The following is a 24,154-nucleotide window of genomic DNA, read 5'->3' on the forward strand; positions in this document are numbered from 1 at the left end:
GAAAAAAACCACCAGATGCCCAACAGAAGCAAGGCAAGATTTTATCCACGGCCTGGCCAAACCTGATATCCCGATCTTAAGGAGAAAAGTGCCGAGAATGGCCCCGAACAAAGGTAGCAGTGAGCTTATATGGATTTTAGCAAGTCAGAATACGTCATTATTTAGTTAACCAATTACAACTTACAACATTTCATGGTAGCCAATTATACTGTGACACACAGACGTTAGTTTTGGCGGGAACCTATCAATTTAAAGTTCTTTGTCCTAAGAGGGTTTAAAGTGGCCAATCATAGACACCTAAGATACCATGGGGCAGTGAGTTCGTGACTTTTTACATGTTGGTCTTGGCTAGGCCAGATCTGGGTAGAAGGGGTGGGGGAGCGTTTTGCCACCTAAGTTATCCATTTAGCAAGCAGGCGAAGTTACACAAGCGAGATAGGGTGGTTAGTAATATTCGATAACCCTAATAGGGAACTACATAAGCTTTTATCTCATTATTCATGAAAGGTGAGTTTAAGCCGAACTTACATACAATAAGCTTTCTGATATCTTATAAGTTGACCTATTACAAGGTGAGCAGTTTTTTCTCAACTACAATCACATACAAGGGAAGGATTATTCTTCCTGGAAATGGTACATATTTGACAAGGTGCAAAAGAGTAATTGTGTTGAGAAAGAATAGCTTCTGTCCCTTAGATCTAGCTCACATGACCAGAGGTGTAGATGGCTCTCTTCCGCATCCTCAGGAGTGGTGCCAGCTCTGCTTAGATCCTTCTTTATTATACACCTCCTCCTCCTAGACTAGCTAGAAGGTGAAAGTTTTCCCAACCATTTAGCAGTCTACAGAGGCAGGAGGTGAGAACTACGTGACAGAGAGGAGAGGAATGGAGGGGAGATGCACAGTGACAGTCAAAATGCCACAAGAGAAAATGTAGCGTTGATTCCTGGTATCAGATCCTATGTTTTGGACTTCCATAAAACCTCTACATATATTTTTTTTAATGTTCTTTTATTTATTTTTTTTAACGTTTATTTATTTTTGAGACAGAGAGAGACAGAGCATAAACGGGGGAGGGGCAGAGAGAGAGGGAGACACAGAATCTGAAACAGGCTCCAGGCTCTGAGCCATCAGCACAGAGCCTGACGCGGGGCTTGAACTCACGAACCGCGAGATCATGACCTGAGCCGAAGTCGGACGCTTAACTGACTGAGCCACCCAGGCGCCCCTTAATGTTCATTTTTAAGAGACAGAGAGAGAGAGAGAGACAGAGTATAAGCAGGAGAGGGGCAGAGATAGAGGGAGACATAGGATCTGAAGCAGGCTCCAGGCTCTGAGCTGCCAGCACAGAGCCCGACACAGAGCTCGAACTCACAAACCGTGATTTCATGACCTGAGCAGAAGTCGGTCGCTTAACCAACTGAGCCACCCAGGCACCCCTTTTGTGTTTTTTTAAATGTTTGTTTATTTTTGAGAGAGAGAGAGAGAGAGAGAGAAAGAGAGAGTGTGTGTGAGTGGGGGAGGGGCAGAGAGAAAGGGAGACACCGAATCTACGAGGCAGGTTCCAGGCTCTGAGCTGTCGGCACAGAGCCTGACACGGGGCCCAACCCCACAAACGATGAGATCATGACCTGAGCCGAAGTCAGACACTTAACCAATTGAGCCACCCAGGTGCCCCACGTCTACATATGTTTATAAGAATAAATACAGCAACCAGTTTCATCTAGAAAAGGGGTCAGCCATTTTCTGTGAAGGGCCAGATAGTAAATGTTTCAGGCTTCACAGGCTATACAGCCTCTGTTATGCCCAGAATTCGTGATCCCCAAAGACCACTAGGGAGCCGAGTCCGATGCAAAAGCAAAGAGCCTTTATTCGAGCTAGCTTGAGCTCAATCCCCTACCTGCACCGACGCAGCGGTGAGATACCAGGGAAAGAGAGCGAGTTTCAAAAGGACAAAGGTTTTATTGGGGCCTGGGGGCAGTTGGTGAGGTAATAGCTGTGGCCTCAGCCGATTGGCTGGGGAAGGGTCCTGGGGAAGGGTCTGAGTCCTGTTAGGCAGGTGAGGGGGGGGTTACTCAAGGGGAGGAGGTGTGGTCAAGGTGAAGGACACAGAACAAGATGAGGTCGGCTGGCGTAGGCCCGCCCTTTCACCTCCAGCAACTACTCTACTCTGCATTTGTAAAAGCAGTGGTAGGTGATATGAATATGAATAAGCATGACTGTGTTCCAATAACACTTCATTTACAAAAACCAATCACAATACCATTCTCCAATAAAAGAAACCGGGACTCTTTGGGAGAAATGGCTTGTTCTAGGCACTGGGCAGGGAATGTAGGAGTCGGGAGTATCTTGTAGTGCCAGAAAGTAGGGAAGTGCTCAGAAAACAAGAAGACAGGGAGCATGTGAAAGGGACACAGGAGCCAAGCCGAAAGAGCTCCCCATTGTCAAATCTAGGACAGTTTGAGCAACAAAATAAGTAAGTACAGTAAACCTCGGAACGCGAGTAATTTGTCCTGCAAGTGTTACGCAAGAAGAGCAAATAATTCTAATAAATTTTAACTTGATAGACGAGCAATGCCTTGTAATATGAGTAGTATGTGACACCGAACATCACACGATCACAAAGGAGCCAATGGTTCTTGCCTCTCTGGGTCTCTCTCTTTCGCTGCAGGATTACGGGTGATGTCAATGCAATGTCACATTTCTGCGAAATCTTAAACTGGAGGCAAAAGCAAGTGTCATTGGATAGGTTCCTTGTTAAAGTTTCCCAAAAAGATTCCATTGAGCCAATAGATAGCAGTGATTCCATCAGTGATAGTGAAAGTTGTCCTACACAATAACCCTCCTCTCTCTCTCTCTCTCTCTCTCTCTCTCTCTCTCTCTCTCGTCTCCCTCACACCAGCCCTGGAGGTTTTCAAAGGTAAGTTAATTTGTTTATTTTTCTTTATATTTTGTATTTTCTTTCTTATTTTATATTACAGTAATGTAATCATCTTATATAAATATTTTTGGATTGTAGAACAAATCATCTGAGTTTCCATTATTTCCTATGGGGAAATTCACTTTGATATACAAGTTCCTTGGATTTCAAGCATGCTTCAGGAACGAATTATGCTCACAAATCAAGGTTTTACTGTACTTTTAAAATGAAGGTTTTTTTTTCTTTTTGTCGTTCATGTATGGTGAAGGCTAACACGTCAGGCGACAGAGAGGAGGGGCACGCCACACCACAGGGGCCACACAAGAAAGCACCAGTGTTGACCGGGAGGCCAAGGGAGCAAGGAGGAAATGTGGGCAAGAGCTCTTAATGCAGCTTCTGCAGGAAAGAATATGGTAAGGCAGGATAAGTGGGTTAAGTGGATTTGGGGCCAGTTTGAATAATTTCAGTGGCTGGGGGGCATAAGGGCTGCCCCTAATACCTGGACCTGGCTAATCAAGGCAGGGGGATAGTAGTCCTGAGTGTGAGAACCCAACAGAGGAGGTGGTAGGATGATGGCTCTGGAGTGGTTGGTTTGCATTTGAAAGGAGCACTCAAAAGAGAGTCCTTTACTATCTCTAGGAATTGGCTGTCCCTGGAGGGGTTGTCGCTTCAGGGATGTCAAGCATCAGTAACACATGGTTAATACAGTAGTATTGGATGATACCCAATGATTTATTTTACACCCGGAGTATAAGATAAGTATCCAGGAGTCCACACTGGTGTAATAAAAGATTAAAAATTTAAATAAATGGAGGAGAGTCAAGTCTTCCTTATAGAATTCCAAATAACTTATGTAACTCCTCCCTACTCTAAGAGATGGAACTTAATTCCTACCTTGCTGTCTTGAGAATAAGCTGTGTCTGGAGTATAAGCTATGCATAGTGACTTGCTTCAGAAGAGTAGAGGATAGGAAGAGAGGGAAAAGATGTTTTTGTCCAAGAGCAGGGCAGAATCTTCTATCAGAGAGTATTTCATTATCTGTTCCCTCACTTCTAGCCTTCAATCATTTTATACCATTTCCAGGATCTATCCTCCTTACATGAGTGAATGTGTCTCATAGAGGAAGTAGGGTTGTTGCATCCACACGACTCCTGAAACAGAATGCTATGGGCACCAGTGACAGTCCCAACAAAACTTATTGCAATGAGAGGCAAGGCCAACCGATCGGGACCGACACTCTTGACCAGAGTGCGGTTTCGAACAGCCGGGGTACAGAGTTTTTATAGCCGACCACATCGTCTTATCATCACCTGGGGACAGAACAAAGAAATAGTTCCCAGATAGGGGTGGAAACAGTTCAGACATGCCCTTGCCCCAATCCAATCAAACATAAACCAGTTGATTTCCCTTGAACTTTTGTTCCCTTGATTGATAGGACAAGGCTGTTATCTCTTAATCTACAGTGTAAAAACAAAGCTGTTATTTCTTAAGGCTACAGGTTAGGCCTACACTACAATTTAACCCTTACAGGGTAACTTAAGCAGATAAAACAATATTTGGTTGGAGGGGCACCTGGGTGGCTCGGTCGGTTAAGCATCAGATTCTGGATTTTGGCCCAGGTCGTGGTCTCATGGTTCATGAGTTCTGTGCTGAGGGCGCACAGAGCCTGCTTGAGATTTTCTGTCTTCCTCTCTCTCTGCCCCTCCCCCCCATGCACACACGTGCTCTCTCTCTCCAAAATAAATACACATTTAAAAACAAAAAGGAATGTTTGGTTGCAAAATCTTAGGATGATCTTCCAGGATCATGGAAATTAGACAATGTCCCAAGTTCCCTCCATCAAAAATCGCAGCCTCTCCAAGTCTGTTCTTCACATCCATAGTCCCTATAACCAAAGGGGGCTGAACATTTTCTGATCGTTTTCTACAGTTCTATATTTTCCATTAGTGGCCATTCTTATTCCCTTTGCTCACTAACATGGAACAGTACAGGTATTCTAAAGCAATTCATTGGAGGCAATTCAGAGAATAAAAAGAAGGTCATTATGCAAATACGTATTAACTGTTATTCAACCTTGAAAAGCATCATTGCTTACAATGAAAGGGGATGCTAGACTCATGTTTTCCACCTGGCTGTTAACATTCCTTGCATTCAATGTCAGGCCTCTGAATAGTTCTCTTATTCCTCACTAAAATGGTTATTATTCTACCAACTGCCTTTATGACTAAGAGCACTCCAGCTGTCTTTCCCAGCCACACCATTCCATTTCTGTCCTTCTACTACTCCTCCTTTCTTTGGCAGAGAGGAAGCCCCAGGTGGTCCCCTGGCTTCAGGAAAATCTCTCTCCACCTGAACACACAATCTGTTGAAGCAGAGAATCCAGGAACGGTACCGAGGAAAAAGATTTTCTCTTGTTTGTGTTTTCAAGGAGGAACCCCCAACCCTTCTTGTGGAGAAGAGCTGGCTAGTTCCTCTTTTCCTGAAGCCTCACAATGTCTAAAGGGCATTGGGTGAGGCCGAGGCCTTTGCCTCTACCCCTGCTCACTAGAAATGCCAGAGGGTGGGCTGTGGAGGCAGGGCCTTGGAATCTGGTGGGAATGTCTGCCCCAGAGAACCTGAAGGGAAGAAGGGTCACGAAAGGCACCTTGTGATTGTCATTTACATTTTAGAATTGAGGTCTGCTCTCCTGCTAATTGTGAAGTGGTTGGTTTGCATTTGAAAGGAGGACTTAAAGAAGAGTCCTTTATTATTCCTTGGAATTGGCTATCTCAGGGAGGGGAGATCTCTTCAGTGTTTGCAAGATATCTAAGCGTCATAAACACACGGTTAAGACAGCAGTTTGGGATGATAACCCAAAGCATAAAAAATGAATCCATGATATAAATAAAAGATTAAATACTTAACTCAATGGAGAAGAGTCAAGTCTCTCTTACAGAATTCCAAATAATCTATGTAACTGGAAAATCAGTTGACTTAGAATAAGATCAGAAACAGTGTAGCTATGGTAATTCATCAGTAGGGGTTAAGTTCAATTGAGGTAATAGATGGCAAAGAAGTATTTTTTTAGAGACACAATTTCTATTTTTCAGTTCAAACTCATCAGTGCTTTGAAACGCAGCCAACTCTCAACCAAAAGAATCCGTGTGTGTGTGTGTGTGTGTGTGTGTGTGTGTGTGTGTGTGTGTGTATTTCACAAAGGTGAAAGCAAAGGAAAGATCAAAGAAGAAGGTTAAGTGGGCCTTCGCTCCCTTGTCTCCCTTTGATTGTCCAGATTTTTCCCAAACAACATGGCAGGCAACACCACAGGCCAGGTGTCCCACATTTGGAGATGCTAGCCAACAAGATGGGACTGAGGAGGAAAGCTGGTAAACGCAAATAAAAAGGACCAGCCAGATGTCCCAGGCCCGATACTCCCCATATGCTTTTGGCTTCTGCAGTCTTTCTCGCCTCTTGCATCAGCTAGCAGTCAGGAACCAGAAACTTGACGGTACTAGTCCTGCCCAACCCGGAAGCATGTATGTATAAAAGATCAGTAAAACCCGAACTGGATGCTCAGCCTTTGGAGGTGCCTCTGCTGGGCCGGCACTGGTGCGAAATAAACAGACTTTTCTGATTCCCCGAGTGCTTGTTGCTTGTCTCTCCCTGGACACTGAGTATTTGCTGTAACAGGACCAACAGAGTCAAAAATGATCTGAGGAATGAAGAGGCCACTGGATAGGAAAAGCCCATTCTGACCAAGCTCACAGCTGAAAGGTGACTTCACTGGGTGCAATGGCATTTAGTGTTCTGAATCAATCATTCCTGGAAATAGTGCTGTTCAAGCATACAAATCTTCATGCATTTTTATTATCATCACACATAATTCTTGCCCCTGCCCTAGCAAACTCTTCTCTTTGTAAGATGTACCCTTATGTGTTGTGCTGGCTTAAACCCTAGGGCTTTGCTCCACGAGGGTCTCCTCTGGGTGTTGCATCTTCCATGCTGTCTTTCTACCACTTTTGTGCTCTCTTCCGTCTCTCGACAATCTCGTTTTTTATTATTACTTTATCTACCATCTTCCTAAACGACCCTGCAGATCTATGTCCTTAGCACGGTTCACTTTCATTTAGGTTCAGATTTTTCTCTCTACTGGGCATCTCCACTGGATTTCAAATTAGGGTGCCCTGTATATATTATCATAAAAGGATGTCCAAGATATAACCTTACGTGAACAACATGAGGTATAGAATATAGAATGTGAGGTATAGAATATACTATATATACTATATGTAGTATATAGTATACTATCACTTGTGCAAATGTACGTGTGTGTGTGTATGATTTTTTGGAAAGATACCCAGGAAACTGCTAACTAGAGGTATGAATGCCTCCAGGAATCTAGGAAGGGGCTTTTGCATGGCTTGGGGAGAAGGGAGAAAGACTTTCCCTGTATATTTGTATCTTTTAAATTTTGTGCCACGTGAGCCATTGCCTGCTTAAAAATTACTGTTGTTATTATTATTATTTTAAAGTTTATTTATTTTGAGAGGGGAGGGGCAGAGAGAGAGGTAGAGAGAGAATTCCAAGCAGGCTCCACACTGTCAGCATGGAGCCCAACGCAGGGCTTGATCCTACCAACCACGAGATCATGACCTGAGCCAAAATCAAGAGTTGGATGCTTAACTGACTGAGCCACCCAGGCGCCCCTATGTTCCTATTTAAAAATTGTTTTTAAAAAATCTAGATCAGTTGTACATCTCAGAGGAAAAGAAGCTAAGGCCAGAGAAGAAGAATAAAATAGATGACTTAGGAAAATGTAGACATCAGAGAGAACTAGATGAAATACAGCTTGGACAGTCAACACTGAAATGATGGAAACATGATTTTTGTCTCAGGTGAGGCTCTCAAGTGCCTATAGTTGAATTCTGATAAGGAGAACTTGGGGTAGAATTATTCTGGAAAGCAAACTGGAAGTTCACATGTGGAATCACATTAATTGGGAATGGGGTGGATTGTAGAGATATAATACATCAAAGATTACAAACTGTGGGCCTCAGGCCAGATGCCTCTGTGTGTTGTATTTGGTCTGAATATTATTTTTTAATTTTTTTTATATTTGTTTTTGAGGTGGGGGGAGGAGCAGAGAAAGGGGGAGACACGGAATCCGAAGCAGTCTCCAGGCTCTGAGCTGTCAGCACAGAGCCCGACGGGGGGCTCGAACTCATGAACTGTGAGATCATGACCTGAGCTGAAGTTGGACACTTAACTGACTTCCACCCAGGCGCCCCTGAATATTATTTTAAAATGTTATATGAGCTGTTAAAAGGTAAACTGAGGTGTATGAAGAAATTTTTTTTTACAAGTCTATCTGACCAAAAGTGGACTCAAATCAGGCAGGCAGTGCCACATTGAAGTGATTAGGAGCATCCCCTGGGAGGAGCTTGGAGAGAGGTGATTATGGAGAGAAGGCAGCAGGAAAGCAAGGAAATTGACCGACTGGAGCTTAAGCCTGGTTGGCTGTTTGTGATTGGTCGTCCTTAGCATTTTGATTTCATAACTTGGATACGTTGATGGACTTACATTGGGTTCGCTTACTTTGGCCACCATGGCATTAGAGCCGTCTCGGTCTAATGGCTTCTTTGTTTAACAAACTTAAATTTGTCACTTCTTTTTTGAAAGCTGAATATCTGACTTCTTTAGGACTTTTGGAGGCTCCGGTAGATGAGGCTTGCATTCCTGCAGCTTAATTGGCCATTGCAGCTTAAGGTGTCTGTGTGTTTAGAGGAACCGGTTCCTGTGCACTTGGCCTCTCACCACACCTCATATCCTCCTGTGTCTCACACCTCTGGTTTACTGCTCCTCCTCAGTTTGCCACAGTGCCCACAAGCAAGCCAGTTTTCATCACCTGATAAGCCCATATAAGCATCTCAGGCGAGGAAACTAGAAGCTCCGAGGCAAACTTTGAGAGCTCATGTCTCCCTAATTCCTACTACTCAACCAAGAGCCAGATACTTCATAATCTTGGTTTGTGCCATTACCCAGAATCCCAACTCTTTTTTTTTTTTAATTTTTAATGTTTATTTTTGAGAGAGAGAGAGAGAGAGAGAGAGAGCAAGCCAGGGAGGGGCAGAGAGAGAGAGGGAGGGAGACACAGAATCCAAAGCAGGCTCCAGGCTCTGAGCTGTCAGCACAAAGCCCGATGCGGGGCTCAAACTCACAAACCATGAGATCATGACCTGAGCAGAAGTTGGATGCTTCACCAACTGAGCCACCCAGGCACCCCACCAGAATCCCAACTCTTAATCATAGGCCACCACCTCAACCTAATGGTTCCAATATCCACAACTGGGAAGCCTTAGAGGTTTTTTTTTTTTTTTTTTTTTTTTTTTTTTTCCTCTGTTCAGGAATCATACAGAGCTCACCAGAATTAGAGGGACTATACCTATCCTGGGTGTGGGTATATACCCGCCTTTCTGCCTCCTTTCTGCTATTGTCTAGTTCTAGGGCCAGGTCCAGCAATATTCCTGTCTTCTGCCAAATTCACCAAAGGATGGGAAGCTGCCTTTGCCACGGCCTTGTTGGGAAGGAAAAACTTTTCCTCTACTCTCTGGGATTCAGCCATTGGCAGTATGTGAATTAAACTGACATTAAATGACTGATTAAAGAGAAAAGATAGGGGTGCCTGGGTGGCTCAGTTGGTTAAGCATCTGACTTTGGCTCAGGTCATGATCTCATGGCTCGTGAGTTTGAGCCCCGTGTCAGGGTCTGTGCTGACAGCTTGGAGCCTGGAGCCTGTTTCAGACTCTGGGTCTCCCTTTCTCTCTGATCCTCCTCTGCTTGTACTCTGTCTCTGTCTCTCAAGAATTAATAAATATTTTTTGAAAATTTTTGTAAAGAGAAAAAATAGATTTTTATTCACATATGTATGATGTATGGGAGAGTTCACAGAAAAATGTGACTCAAGGAGATGGTTCTAATTTTGGCTTATATACCATCTTAATAGAGGCAGAAGGGGAGAAGGGCATTTAGGAAAACAAATGACTTCATAGGGGGAGGGTAAGGGCACTTATCGGAAAATAAGTGGCTTTGAGGAAAGATAAACTGGCCTTGAGGAGAATAGATGGGAGATATGATAGTTTTATGACAATGTCCGTTTGAGCATGTGCCCACTTCTAAGTCAATCTTCTTTGGCTGCAGGGAGGGGATTTATGACAATTGTGTTCCTTGGGGCGGCTCTGCATTTCGGCAGACGATGGAGTTCAGGGGGAAATGTGTATTCTCAAACACCTTCAGTTCAAAATACTTTTTATTCTGCAGTGGATATTATGGACCTCTTCAGCCTTATTCCAAGGGGAGTGCGCTGATAAAAAGACTCACCTGAGTGCCATATTGCAATGGCTGGCTGCTGGTGCTCATCACAAATCCTTTCCCCACGAATGCTTGCAATCCACACCTCTCAAACTGCAGCTCCCAGCACCACACCTTAAAGTGATGAGAACCCCCTTTCCCTGATATGATTATTCTGGTCCTGCCCCTACCCACTGCTGCTCAGGGACCATTGTGGCCTCCACTCCAGAAGTCATTGTTAACTAAATCCCAGATGTGTTTTAGAATTCTGCCTGAAGTGTGACCTCATTGTCTGGAGTGAGAGCTCCCCCTGTTGAGAGGTTTGGGTGAAGTCTTACAGGCACTGGAAGGATTGTGCAAGAATCCAACTCAAACTAGTTTAAGTTAAAACAACCACTGGCTTACATCATTAGGGGAAGATGGCTTTAGTTACAATGACACATGACTTCTCTCCACCTTCTGACTTTGCTTATTTAAACTCTTGGCTTTCTTTATTCTCTTAGGCAGGCTGTCTGGGTCACATCCTTAGGTACTCAGAATGGAAGAAAAATTTCTCAGTTTACAGATAAAACCCCAGAGGAGGATTCTGCTTGGTGCTAATTGAATAATCTACTCATCCTTGAATGAATCACTGTGGCAGAGTTGGAAGGATTCTATGTTAGGCAGCCCTAGGAGGACCAAAAGGAGTAGGAAGGTCAAGTCTAATGGGTGCCTGGTGGCTCAGTCGGGTAAGCGTCCAGTTTGGCTCAGGTCATGATCTCATGGTTTGTGAGTTCGGTTCAAGCCCTGCATCGGGCTCTGTGCTCATGGTTCAGAGCCTGGAGCCTGCTTTGGATTCTATGTCTTCCTCTCTCTCCCTCTCTCTCTCTCTCTGCCCCTCCCCTGCTGCTGCACACATCTGCTCTCTGTCTCTTTCTCTCTTTCTCTCCCAGAAATAATAAATGGTAACTTAAAAAAAAATGAACAGTATACTAAGCAAAAACAACAGATGTTTCCTACAACAATATGTAGAGAAATACCAGATCTCCTGTAAAAAGACATATAACCTAACTAAAAATTGGCAAAAGACTTAAATAGACATTCCTGCAAAGAAGATATACAATTGGTCGGTAAATACTGAAAAGATGCTCAATATCACTAGGTATGATATGCAAATCAAAACCACGAGATACCACTTCACGTCCATTAGGATGGCTACAATAAAAAAAATCAGATAATAACAAGTGTTGACAAAGATGTGGAAAAATCTGAATCCTCATACAATATTGGTGGGAATATAAAATGGGGCAGCCACTATGGAAAATGGGCAATTCTTCACATGGCTATATAGTCACATAGTGACTATATACATATATAGAGAGAGAGAGAGAGAGAGAAAGAGAAAAGAAAAAATACCTATGAAATAAATGAAAATATACATCACAAAAAACTTGTACATGAATGTTCATAGCAGCATTGTTCATAATAACCAAAATGTAAAAACTTTATATATATATAAAATATATATATATATAAAATATATATATATATATATATATATATATATATTTAATGTTTATTTTTGAGAGAGGGAGGGAGGGACAGAGAGAGAGGGAGGCAGGATCCTAAGCAGGCCCTGTGCTGAAGAGAGCCCCATGTGGAGCTTGAACTCATGAGCAGTGAGATCATGACCTGAGCCAAAGTCGGTTGCTTAACCAACTGAGCCACCCAGGTGCCCAGAAACAACTTTTTGCTGGGATAAACAGAATGTGCTTTACCACGCAATGCAATATTATTCAGCCATAAAAAGAAATAGATACATGCTACAATATGGATGGATAAGCCCAGAAAATATTATGCTGAGTGAAAAAAGCTAATCACAAAAGACCACATAAACGTGCCATTTATACTAAATGCCCAGAATCTGTAAATCTATAGAGACAAAGATTGGTGACTGGGTAGGGCTGGAGGAGTTAAGAGGATTGTGGGTGATAGCTCAAAGGTGCAGGGTTTCTTTCCGGAGGGGTTAGTTTATCCTCAAATTGATTATGGTGATGGTTGCACAACTCTGTAAATAGCCTAAAAACCACTGGATGAACATTCAAAATGGGTTAATTATATGGTGTGTGAATATATGGTATATCATACTGGTATATGATATATACCAATAAATAACCATCCAGAGCTCCTTCTATATGTCCTGCTGAGTCCTTTGGGGCTTCTGAGCGAGGGAGAAAAGTTCCATCTGAAGCTAGACAGTTCCATTCCTGCTTCTATTTCCTAACAGTTAACTCCTTCCTCAACAGTTACGATGGGGCCGATAATCCCTTCCTGAGAGGGTTGTGATTTTCAAAAATATACATTAGAATTAATAATGTATACAGTATCTGATACAGAGTTGACGCTCAATAAACACTATCGTGCGTGCGTAGAGCGATGCATACGTTTATACTCAAGAACATGGGGCCGCTGGGGAGATTTTTAACGACCAGAACCTGGAGGTCGGGTAGAGTCAGTGGTCTCATCCCTCGCCCCCCAGGTCTCTCAAGCTCTGGGACAGTGAGTCAACAGCGCAGCGCACGAACCCCGGAGTCAAGGAAAAGTCTCGCATCCCGGAGCCAAATACTGCAATGATCGGGGATCGAAGGGCGTACAGAGGCCGCCCTACCTAGCAGAAAGCGACGCCACGTAACCGTGGGGGACGGGAATGCAACAACACAGGTGACCCCGCACTGAGAACCCAACCTACAGCTGCGCGTGAATCCGCGAGCGGAGAACAATGCGCTCAGCCCTGAGCGCGGAAGCTCGCGGTGCCGCGCCCGGGGGCGTGCCCGGCCCGGGGCCTGCTGGGAAATGTAGTGTCTGAAGCTGAGCCCACGCAGCCCCGCCGCCCCTCGGACCGAGCCCCGTGCAACTACAAGTCCCATTACGCTCCGCGTAGTCTTGATCGCCCGGCTTTTGCAGGGAAAGGAGTGGGTGAACATGGCTGAAGGCACCCGGATCAGCCCAACGTGCCACGGGATGGGTAGCAGGCAGGACCCCGTCTCCAGCAGTGGGAGCTGCAACTTTCCAGAGTACGAGCTTCCCGAGCTAAATACGCGTGCATTCTATGTGGGCGCTTTCGGGGAGCTGTGGCGTGGCCGGTTGCGCGGAGAAGGGGACTTGTCTCTGAAGGAGCCGCAAGCATCCGCGCTGCCAGGGAGCCAAGGGGTCGCCGAGTGGGGCCAGGAGGATGCTGCGGTGGCCCGGGATCTGGGCTGCAGCTTGGAGGCGGCAGCAGAGCTGCGGACCGTGTGCGGGTGAGTGCGCGGCCGAGGGGCTCTTGTTGCTTGGGGCCAACCTGATTGCAGCCTTGCTACTGCGCTTCCCTGGGACCCACCTTGGGAGGGCCTGTGATTTACTCCCCGGGGTAGAAGGGCCGCCCTTTGAAAGCTTTAAACCTGCTAGAGCTTTCCTGGAACCCTGGGAGATGTCCCGTGATCGGAATGCACAATTTCTGCGAGTTGGAGTGAAGGGACGGGAGAGCTGCATGAAAGATTAATTCCCCCTCCCCTCCCCCCGTGATTTTTTTTAAGTCCTTTTTAATATAGGAAAGCGGTCAGAGTAACGGGATGTGTACCTGCCATTGACAAGACACTTTGACAATGGAGGAGCTTTAGCAATGATGGGGCTGGAAGGAGAGGAGCGTTAACCAGATGAGCGTTAAGACCTTGATTCACTGTGGTCCCTTTTGGGGACCTTCCGGGTATGCTATTACGAAAATTTCCCCCCCAAAAGTGGCTTCAATGGGGTGAAAATATAAACGATCTCTTTCTCCATGTAATAGCATTAGCCGCCATATGTCAATCGGCCACGTATCCTTTCTTTATAGAATATCGGCACAGAAATCATTGTCTTGAATTCTGACTTCCTCTGAGCCGCCTGCCGGATTTGATCTGACTTAGTTATTTAATGATATTTTTAGGACACAAACCTGACTCTCTGTGGACAAGATGGGTGATTGCTTTTCCTTTTTGTTTCTGTTTTAGCCTTGATAAATTAAAGTGCCTTGAGGCGGGTGAGGACCCAGAAGTCATCCCAGAGGACACCGACCTAGTGACTTTGGGGTATGGAAAGCTTTACTTTTATTATGTGGTACTTATTTAACTATTTTTTCAACATTATGTTATTCAGAGGTTGAAAGTACCTATAGTTATCACCCCCCCCCCCCATTCAACCATTTTAACATTTGGCTGTATTTGCTTTAGCTGTGTGTGTTTGAGATACCTGCTGCAAGGCTTTATCTATTGCCGAACTATTCAGTAAGTTATCAGACAGTAATTTATACCTAAATATATCAGCGTATATCTCCCAAAAGTATCATTCTCCTATGTAATGAGTGGTATTATTACCCTAAGAAAATTAGCAGTAAATAACAACTAATGTCCAGTCCATATTCAGAGTTGTGTTTATTTAAAAAAATTAAAAAAAAAATTTTTAATGTTTATTTATTTTTGGAAGAGAAAGAGAGACAGCATGAGAAGGGGAGGGGCAGAGAGAGGGGGACACAGAATCCCAAGCACGCTCCAGGCTCTGAGCTGTCAGCACAGAGCCCCAACGCAGGGCTCGAACTCACGAATCATGACCTGAGCCGAAGTCAGCTGCTTAACCGACTGACATACCCAGGTGTCCCTTAAAAATTTTTTTAATGGTTATTTTTGAGAGAGTGAGAGAGAGGGAAGGGGAGGGGAAGAGAGAGAGGAGACAGAGAATCCAAAGTAGGCTCCTCACTGTCAGGGCAGAGCCCGTCATGGGGCTGGAACCCACAAACCATGGGATCATGACCTGAGCCGAAGTCGGATGCTCAACCGACTTGAGCCAACCAGGCACCCCAGATTTATGTTTATTTTTCAATGTGTGTAGGGGCACCTGGGTGGCTCAGTCAGTGAGCTCAGGTCATGATCTCGTGGTCTGTGAGTTTGAGCCCCACATCGTTGAGCCTGGAGCCTGCTTCCTATTCTGTCTCCTTCTGTCTCTGCCCCTCCCCTGCTTGTGCTCTGTCTCTCTCTCTCAAAAATAATAAACATTAATAAATAAATAAATAAATAAATAAATAAATAAATAAAATGTGTGTTTACAAAGAATGCAGTTAATCTACTTAGATTTCAGTGTAAGTGAAATATGCTGATAGTGTTGTTCAAGCTGTTGTAAAGAACCAGTTATCTTTTTGTTTTCAGTGTTTAATTTTTGACAGATTCATACTTTTGTAAAATAGGATACCAGTGAATTACTAGGAAAGTGGAATGACAAGACAAACATTCTTGTCTGGTTTTTGATCTCAGCTCAGGTCTTGATCTCAGGGTCTTGAGTTCAGTCCCTGCGTTGGGCTTCTTGCTGTGTGTGAAGCCTGCGGGGGCGGGGGGGGGGGCCAGGGGGACAACAACCACAAACACAATAAAAGTTTGTGGTTGTTTTTTTTTTTTTAGACCAAAGTTTATTATTACTATTATTTTTTGAAGATTTTTAAAAAAGGCTGTCAAAGACAACTTTTCCCAGAAAACTTCCAGGTCATTATGCTTTTTGTTTTGTTTTGTTTTCATTTTTTAAAAATATGTCATTGCCTTGAATTTGTTTTTATTGAAGTATAATTGATACACAATGCTTCATTGGTTTCAGGTATAAAGCTTAGTGGTTTGACAGCTATATATGTTCTATGCTTACAAGTGTGGCTACCGTCTGTCATCACACAAGTCTATTTATTACGATATTATTGACTGTATTCTCTCTGCTGTCCCTTTATCCCCATGATTACTTATTCCACAACTGAAAATTTGTACCTGTTACTCCCCTTCACCAATTTGTACCCCCCCCAACCTTTCCTGGCAACCATCTGTTCTCTGTATTTATGGGCCTATTTTCTGCTTTTTGTTTGCTTGTTTTGTTTATTAAATTCCACATATAAGTGAAGTTGTATAGTATTTGTCTTTCTCTGTCTGAATTATTTCATTTAGCGTAATACTCTAGGTCTGTCCATGTTGTTGCAAGTGGCAAGATCTCATTCTTTTCTATGGCTGAGTCATATTCCGTTGTGTAAGTATATCACATCTTTATCCATTCATCTATCCATGGGCACTTGGATTGCCTCCATATCTTGACTTGTAAATAATGCTGTAGTAAATCTAGGGACGCATATATCTTTTCAAATTAGTGTTTTTGTTTTCTTTGGGTGAATACCCAATAGTGGAGTTACTGGATCATATAGTATTTTTCTTTTCTTTTCTTTTCTTTTCTTTTCTTTTCTTTTCTTTTCTTTTCTTTTCTCTTTTCTTTTCTTTTTTCTTTTCTTTTCTTTTCTTTTCTTTTCTTCCCTTGCCTCCCCTCCTCTCCCCTCCCCTCCCCTCCCCTTCTAGAACCTTCATACTGTTTTCCACAATGGCTGCACCAGTTAATTGCCACGAACAGTGCACAAAGGTTCCTTTTTCTCTACATCCTTGCCAACACTTGTTATTTCTTGTCTTTTTGATTCTAGCCATTCTGACTGGTGTGAGATGGTATATCATGGTGGTTTGGGATTTTTTTAAATGTTTATTTATTTAAAAAAATTTTTTAATGTTTATTTTTTTGAGAGAGAGAGAAAAAGAGAACGTGAGCAGGGGAGGGGCAGAGAGAGAAGGAGACACAGAATCTGAAGCAGACTTCAGGTTCTGGGCTGTCAGCACAGAGGCCAATGTGGGGCTCGAACCCGCAAACTGTGAGATCATGACCTGAGCTGAAATTGGACTCTTAACTGACTGAGCCACCCAGGCATCCCAATGTTTGTTTACTTTTTGAGAGACAGAGAGAGAGAGAGAGAGAGAGAGAGAGAGAGAGAGAGAGACATAGTGTGAGCAGGGGAGGGGCAGAGCAAGACGAGACATAGGCTCCAGGCTCCTAAGCTGTCAGCACAGAACCCGATGCAGGGCTCAAGCCTGAGCCAAAGTTGGACCCTTAACCGACTGAGCCACCCAGTCACGCTTATGGTGGTTTTGATTTGTATTTCCTTGATGAGTGATGTTGAGCATTGTTGGCCATTTGTATGTCTTCTTTTGGAAAACATCTGTTCAGGCCCTCTGCCATTTTTAATTGGGTTATTTGACTTTTTTGCTGTTGAGTCGTGCAAGTTCTTTATTTTGGATATTAATGCTTTATTGGATATATCATTTATATCTTCTCCCATTCAGTAGTTTACCTTTTTGTTTATTGATGGTTTTTGTTGCTATGTGAAAACTTTTTGCCTTGGTATAGTCCCAATAGTTTATTTTGGCTTTTGTTTCCCTTGCCTGAGGAGACATCTAGAAAAATATTTAGAGATTAATGTGTGTTTTCTTTTAGGAGTTTCATGGTTTCATGTCTCACATTAAGGTCTTTAATCCATTTTGAGCTTATTTTTGTATGTGGTGTAAGAGAGTGATTTGGTTTCATTCCTTTGCATGTAGCTGTCCAGTTTTTCCCAACACCGTTTGTTGAAGAAGACTGTCTTTCCACATTATATATTCTTGCTTCCTTTTTTTTTTTTTTAATTTTTTTTTTGATGTTTATTTATTTTTGAGACAGAGAGAGACAGAGCATGAATGGGGGAGGGTCAGAGAGAGGGAGACACAGAATCTGAAACAGGCTCCAGGCTCTGAGCTGGCAGCACAGAGCCCGATGCGGGGCTCGAACTCACGGACCGTGAGATCATGACCTGAGCCGAAGTCGGACGCTTAACTGACTGAGCCACCCAGATTTTGCTTCCTTCTTCATAGATTAATTGACCATATAAGTGTGGGTTTATTTCTGGGCTCTCTATTCTGTTCCATTGGTCTATGTGTCTGTTTTTGTACTGGTATCATACTCATTGATTACTACAGCTTTGTAGTATATCTTGAAATCTGGGATTGTGATACCTCCCGAATTGTTCTTTCTCAAGATTGCTGTGCTGTTTGGGTTTTTTTTTTGGTTCCATACAAATTTTTATGTTATTTGTTCTAGTTCTATGAAAAATGCTGTTATCTTGATAGAGATTGCATTGAATCTGTAGGTTGTTTTGAGTAGTAGGGATATTTTACCTATATTAATTCTTCCAGTCCATGAACATGCAGTACTTTCCATTTCTTTGTGTTATCTTCAGTTTCTTTCATCAGTGTTTTGTAGTTTTCAGAGTACAGGTCTTTCACCTCCTTGGTTAAGTCTGTTCCTTACTATTTTATTCTTTTTGATGCAATTGTAAATGGAATTATTTAAAAAGTTTCTCTTTCTGCTACTTTATTATTACTGTATAGAAGTGCAGCTGATTACTATATAATAATTTTGTATCCTGCAACTTTATTAAATTCATTTATTACTTCCAGTGTTGCTAAATGCTTACTCTCGAGAAAAAATGCTTACTCTAATTGTCTGTACTGATTGGATTACAGATAGCTGTCAGATCAGTGCTGGTCTGTCAGTCACACTTTATACTGCGCTGTGATAACACTAGAGGAAATGTGTGTGTAATAGTGATGTTTATACTTTTCCAGTTTGTAGCCCACTTCCTTCACACCACATCATCTTTCTGTAACCTTGATCCTACCCTTCCTGTTGTCCCCCTCGACCATTTAGTCAGGCGTTTCAACTCCACCCTGGTTTCTTTTATAATATCAGCCAAATCTGTTTGCCTAATCGCCATGGCTAGTGTTTACATTAGCGATGCTTGGAGCACTGTGAAAGCCTCCCACCTCTCCTGGGCCCAGTTTTTCTCCTTTTGATTTATTCATCATGCTACCACCCGAGCATGCTCATCTGCTATGGACTTTTCAATGGCTGTCCCTCTTCTCTACAACATATTTCAGGTTCCTTAGACATATGAAGCCTTCCACCTATAGTCCAAATCTGCCTTTCAACCACTGTCTCTTTCAAATGGCTCAGGACGCACTTGGCCCCTCTCCCATCTAAAACTCCATTTATTTTGGCCCTAAGATGCCTTTCCACATGACTACAACTTCTCTCTCTTCCTTGGGAAATAGATGTACTTCTAATATCCGGAGCTCTTCGTGTAACATTCCTAAAGTTTTTGAAGGGTCTTCTAGAGTCCAGACTCTTTCATCTATGTATTGCCCTTAAGCCTATCGTGTTGTTTTGCTTCCGTTGGTGCTCTGTATTGTTGGTTGATGCGTTGGAGTTTTCTGAGGTGCACATCTGGTTGTGCCTCTCTTAAAACCTTTCAGTTTCTCTTAGGCAAAAGTCTTGAATTATTCATTGGCTCACAGGGCGTCTATCTTGCAAATGTTTTCAGCTGTATCTCTGCAATGCTTCAGCTACACTCCAGTTTGTGGTTCAGTTCCTGGAATGTGCTCTCACTCCAGGCCTTTGCCTAGAACTTTCCCTTCTTATCGTTCTGGTCTTGCTGACTTCTACTCATCCTTCAAGTCTTAACCAAAGGACTATGGACTCCCATTTAGGTCCCCTTTGATGCTCATGTAGCCCCCTGTACTTCTGTATTTTTAAAAAGTATTTATTTTTGAGAGACAGTGTGAGGTGAGGGGGCAGAGAGACAGGGAGACAGAAGATCTGGAGTGGCATTTTCGCTGACAACACAGAGCCTGATGCAGAGCTCCAGTTCACAAACATGAGATCACAACCTGAGCTGAAATTGGACGCCCAACTGACAAAGCCACCCAGGTGTCGCTTCTTCCCTCTTGAAATACTCATCAAACTTATGATACAATTGTTTACTTTTCTGTCTTCCTAGCTAGACTTACTTAAAATTTCCATAAACTGTGTCTGTTGCACACACTGCCGTATCCCCAGTTCCCAGAACTTTGGCACATGATAGGGAGTCAGTAGATATTTGTAGAGTGAGTAGAATGAATGAAACGTACATAAAGCTGTGGAAGTAGTTTTAGGCAAATGGCTGAAAAAAGATTGCTACAAAGCAAACTTCTTTACTATATTAAAAAAATTTTTTTAACATTGATTTATTTTGGGGACATAGATAGAGCATGAACAGGGAGGAGCAGAGAGAGAGGGAGACACAGAACTCGATGCAGGCTCCAGGTTCTGAGCTGTCAGCACAGAGCCCGACGCGGGGCTTGAACCCACAAAATATGATATCATGACCTGAGCCAAAGTCAGACACTTAACTGACTGAGCCACCCCGGTGCCCCATGCTATATTTAATAACATACCAGTTGGCTTATTTTTTTTTTAACTTTTATAAAAAATTTTATTTTAAAATTTTTAAAATTTACATCCAAATTAGCATACAGTGCAACAATGATTTCAAGAGTAGATTCCTTAGTGCCCCTGACCCATTTAGCCCATCCCCCCTCCCACAACCCCTCCAGTAACCCTCTGTTTGTTCTCTATATTTATGAGTCTCTTCTGTTTTGTTTCCCTCCCTGTTTTTATATTATTTTTGTTTCCCTTCCTTATGTTCATCTGTTTTGTCTCTTAAAGTCCGTATATGAGTGAAGCCATATGATTTTTGTCTTTCTCTGACTAATTTCACTTAGCATAATACCTCCAGTTCCATCCACATAGTTGCAAATGGCAAGATTTCATTCTTTTTGATTGCCGAGTAATACTCCATTGTATATATATACCACATCTTCTTTATCCATTCATCCATCGATAGACATTTGGGCTCTTCCCATACTTTGGCTATTGTTGATAGTGCTGCTATAAACATGGGGGTGCATGTGTCCCTTTAAAACAGCACACCTGGGGGCGCCTGGGTGGCTCAGTCGGTTGAGCAGCCGACTTCGGCTCAGGTCACGATCTCGCGGTCCGTGAGTTCGAGCCCCGCATCGGGCTCTGTGCTGACAGCTCAGAGCCTGGAGCCTGTTTCGGATTCTGTGTCTCCCTCTCTCTCTGACCCTCCCCCATTCATGCTCTGTCTCTCTCTGTCTCAAAAATAAATAAACGTTAAAAAAATTAAAAAAAAAAAACAGCACACCTGTATCCCGTGGATAAATGCCTCGTAGGGTAGTTCTGTTTTTAATTTTTTGAGGAACCTCCATACTGTTTATTGTACCAGTTGGCTTATAATGATTTTATTAAGCCATGTTGAATTTTCAGATTATTTTACACGTTGCTTCACCTAGCTGTTGTGTATTACTAAATCAACTGAATCTCATCGGTTGTCTTCTAGTCCCTTCCATAGGAAATGTAGGAGAATTTTATGTATAATCTAATGTAAAAGGAGTCAGTACAGCATTACTCTGCTGGGATTATTTATGTGTACTTTTTTTTTTTTTAACGTTTATTTATTTTTGAGACAGAGAGAGATCGAGCATGAATGGGGTGGGTCAGAGAGAGAGGGAGACACAGAATCTGAAACAGGCTCCAGGTTCTGAGCTGTCAGCACAGCTGGCATGGGGCTCGAACCCACGAACTGCGAGATCGTGACCTGAGCTGAAGTCAGACACTTAGCTGACTGAGCCACCCAGGTGCCCCTGTTTATGTGTACTTTGAATGAAACTTTTATTTACTTATTTATTAAATATTTTATTTATTTATTTTTTGAGAGAGAGAGAACGAGCACGTGGGCAAGTGAGTGAGGGGCAGAGAGAGAGAGAATCCCAGGAGGGGCAGAGACACAGCGAGAGAGGGAGAGAGGGAGAGAGAGAAGCAGAGCTTATGCTCACCTGAGGTGGGGCTTGAGCTCACCTGATATGGGACTTGGACTCGAACTGTGGCATCAGGTCCTAAGCTGAAGTCAGATGCTTAACAACTGAGCCACGCAGGTGCCCCAAAACTTTTGTACTTAAAATATAATATTGGGGTGCCTGGGTGGTCCAGTCAGTTGGGCACCCGACTGTTGGTTTTGGCTCAGGTCATGGTCTCACGGTTTGTCAGTTCAAGCCCCATGTTGGACTCTGTGCTGACAGTGCAGAGCCTGCTTGGGATTCTCTCTCTCTCTCTCTCTCTCTCTCTCTCTCTCTCTGCCCCTCCTTCGCTTGCTCTCTCTCTCTCTCAAAAACAAACTTTAAAAAAATAAATAAAAAATAAATAAAATATAAGTAATATTAACCTTAACAGTACTGCAAGTAAATTAGACTTGTGCCAAAAGTTAAAATCTGTATCTTTATGCTTTCTTTTTCTCTAAACTGTCCTTTCTTCTCTCCACCAGTAACTTCAAAACAAAAATAAAAACAAAACCTGATTACATGGCATAAAATAAATACATTTTATTGTGGCATAAAATGAATCAAACTCTAGCACCTTCTTTGCCCTAATAAAGGAGTTACTGGGTTCATTTTATGCCTGTAAGGAGAACAAAAGTCCCTTGGAAGAGATTGATTCTCCTTTGATACATGCTACCATGTGTATACTAAGCTAAATAACTTGTCATCAGCATTTTTCACATTTTTTAACTGCCTAAAGATTTTAATTCCTAGAAATAGGAGAGGTAATTGCTACTAAATGGGTACTCCTGAAACTTAATCTGTCACCCCAAAAGTTTCAACAATACTACGTTTAAGAAAATAGCCGTTTCATTTAGTCTGCCCATCCCTGTCACTTTGCTAGGCAACAAAGCACTGCTCAGTGCACCATAAAGGATTGAAAGGGGAAACTTCAGCGTCCTGCAAGAAAAAGAGAACCACAGAATTGAAGGACTCTTAAGCCTGTCACCAAAATAGAAACAAACAAAAAAACACTCTTAATTTACCTGGACTTTGTTAGAATGACAGAAAAGAGTACCATTAAACTAGGAATCTTATAAACCCCTTCCCCACAACTAACACAGAATGAATAAGAAGAAATAAAATCCATAGGGACTTTATTGCAGAAAATCAGGAAACATCTGTTTTTACAAATCAACTGAGGAAATCTCTCCCCTTCTCCCAGAAAATAACTAAGAAACTATGAGTCTCTCCCCTTCTCCCAGAAAATAACTAAGAAACTATGAGTCTACATTCCAGACAAAATTGAATATGCTAAAACAAGCATTTGAGGGTGTGAAAACACCTTGAATCTGAAATTTTATTTTATTTTATTTTGTTTAATTTTAGAGAGGGAACATGCACACAAGCAGGGAGGGGGTGGGGGGCGGGGAGGGAGAGAGAGAGAGAATCTTAAGCAGTCTCCATGCTCAGCACAGAGCCTGATGCGGCACTCTATCCCACAACCCTGGGATCATGACCTGAGCTGAAATCAAGGGCTGGACATTCAACCAACTGAGCCTCTCAGATGGCCCTGAAATTTCAAAACTAAGAACAGGAATGATGAGAAAAAGAGGAATGGGGAAAAAAATTGATGGAATTTGGAAAACGGAAGAGAAAGACAAAATTACCTTAAATGAATTATGAAATAACTAAAACAGAATAGATGCTAATGAAAATTTACTAAGAGGCGATGAAGAAAGACATGAATACAGTTAGAATGAAGTGATGTAAAGAAAGAAATGAGTGAGAGAAGTAGTGGGAATGGAAAACAGACAAGGAAGACAAAATACATTCATATTATATGAGTCCCTCAAGAGAAAAAACAAAACAATTGAATAAAATTAATACTTAATATAACCCAAAAGGAATTTCCAGAATTGGAAAAAAATCTGAATCTACAAATTAAAAGGGTTCGCTGGGTATCTGGGAAAATTAACCCAGAATTATCAATTCTGAGGCATATCCTAATAAAACTATTAGATTTCAGAGATAAAGGTAAAACCATTAAGGCTTCTAGGCAAAAAGAACACATAACGCACAAAGGCGAAAGAATTAGAATGACATGAATTTTACAAAGAAGACAGCAGCTGAGCAGGATTTTTTTAAAAGCTCAGTGAAAGGATTTTCTATCCAGTTGAAATGTCCTTCCATATTGAGGCTATAGAAAAAGAATTGTAATGTACAAAATCTTGGATAATTACTCACCCGCCAGCCATTTCTGAGGAATATACTAAAGGATGAACTTCATCCAACCGAATGATGAGTGGGAAATTTTCACCAGAGGAC

General features: G+C 42.6%; 1 protein-coding gene across 5 annotated transcripts in view; it reads left to right on the forward strand.

The window, feature by feature from the left end:
* The first annotated feature begins 13,133 nt into the window (after positions 1–13,133).
* SNAPC3 (small nuclear RNA activating complex polypeptide 3) overlaps positions 13,134–24,154 on the forward strand; it is a 69,573-nt gene continuing 58,552 nt past the window's right edge. For 4 of the 5 annotated variants that reach the window (XR_005792454.1, XR_005792453.1, XR_005792456.1 and 1 more), the window contains exons 1-2: positions 13,139–13,522; positions 14,252–14,329. Coding sequence is in view for 1 of the 5 variants with exons in the window: in XM_040481297.1 (XP_040337231.1) it covers positions 13,206–13,522; positions 14,252–14,329 (395 nt within the window). In the remaining 4 variants the exon portion in view is untranslated. Of the gene's footprint in view, positions 13,523–14,251; positions 14,330–24,154 lie in introns of all 5 variants that reach the window. The other variant, XR_005792455.1, reaches the window with a different exon arrangement.

The sequence above is a fragment of the Herpailurus yagouaroundi genome, unplaced genomic scaffold (genome assembly GCF_014898765.1).
Source record: "Herpailurus yagouaroundi ecotype Mexico unplaced genomic scaffold, PumYag 160, whole genome shotgun sequence".
In the NCBI taxonomy this organism is placed as follows: domain Eukaryota; kingdom Metazoa; phylum Chordata; class Mammalia; order Carnivora; family Felidae; genus Herpailurus; species Herpailurus yagouaroundi.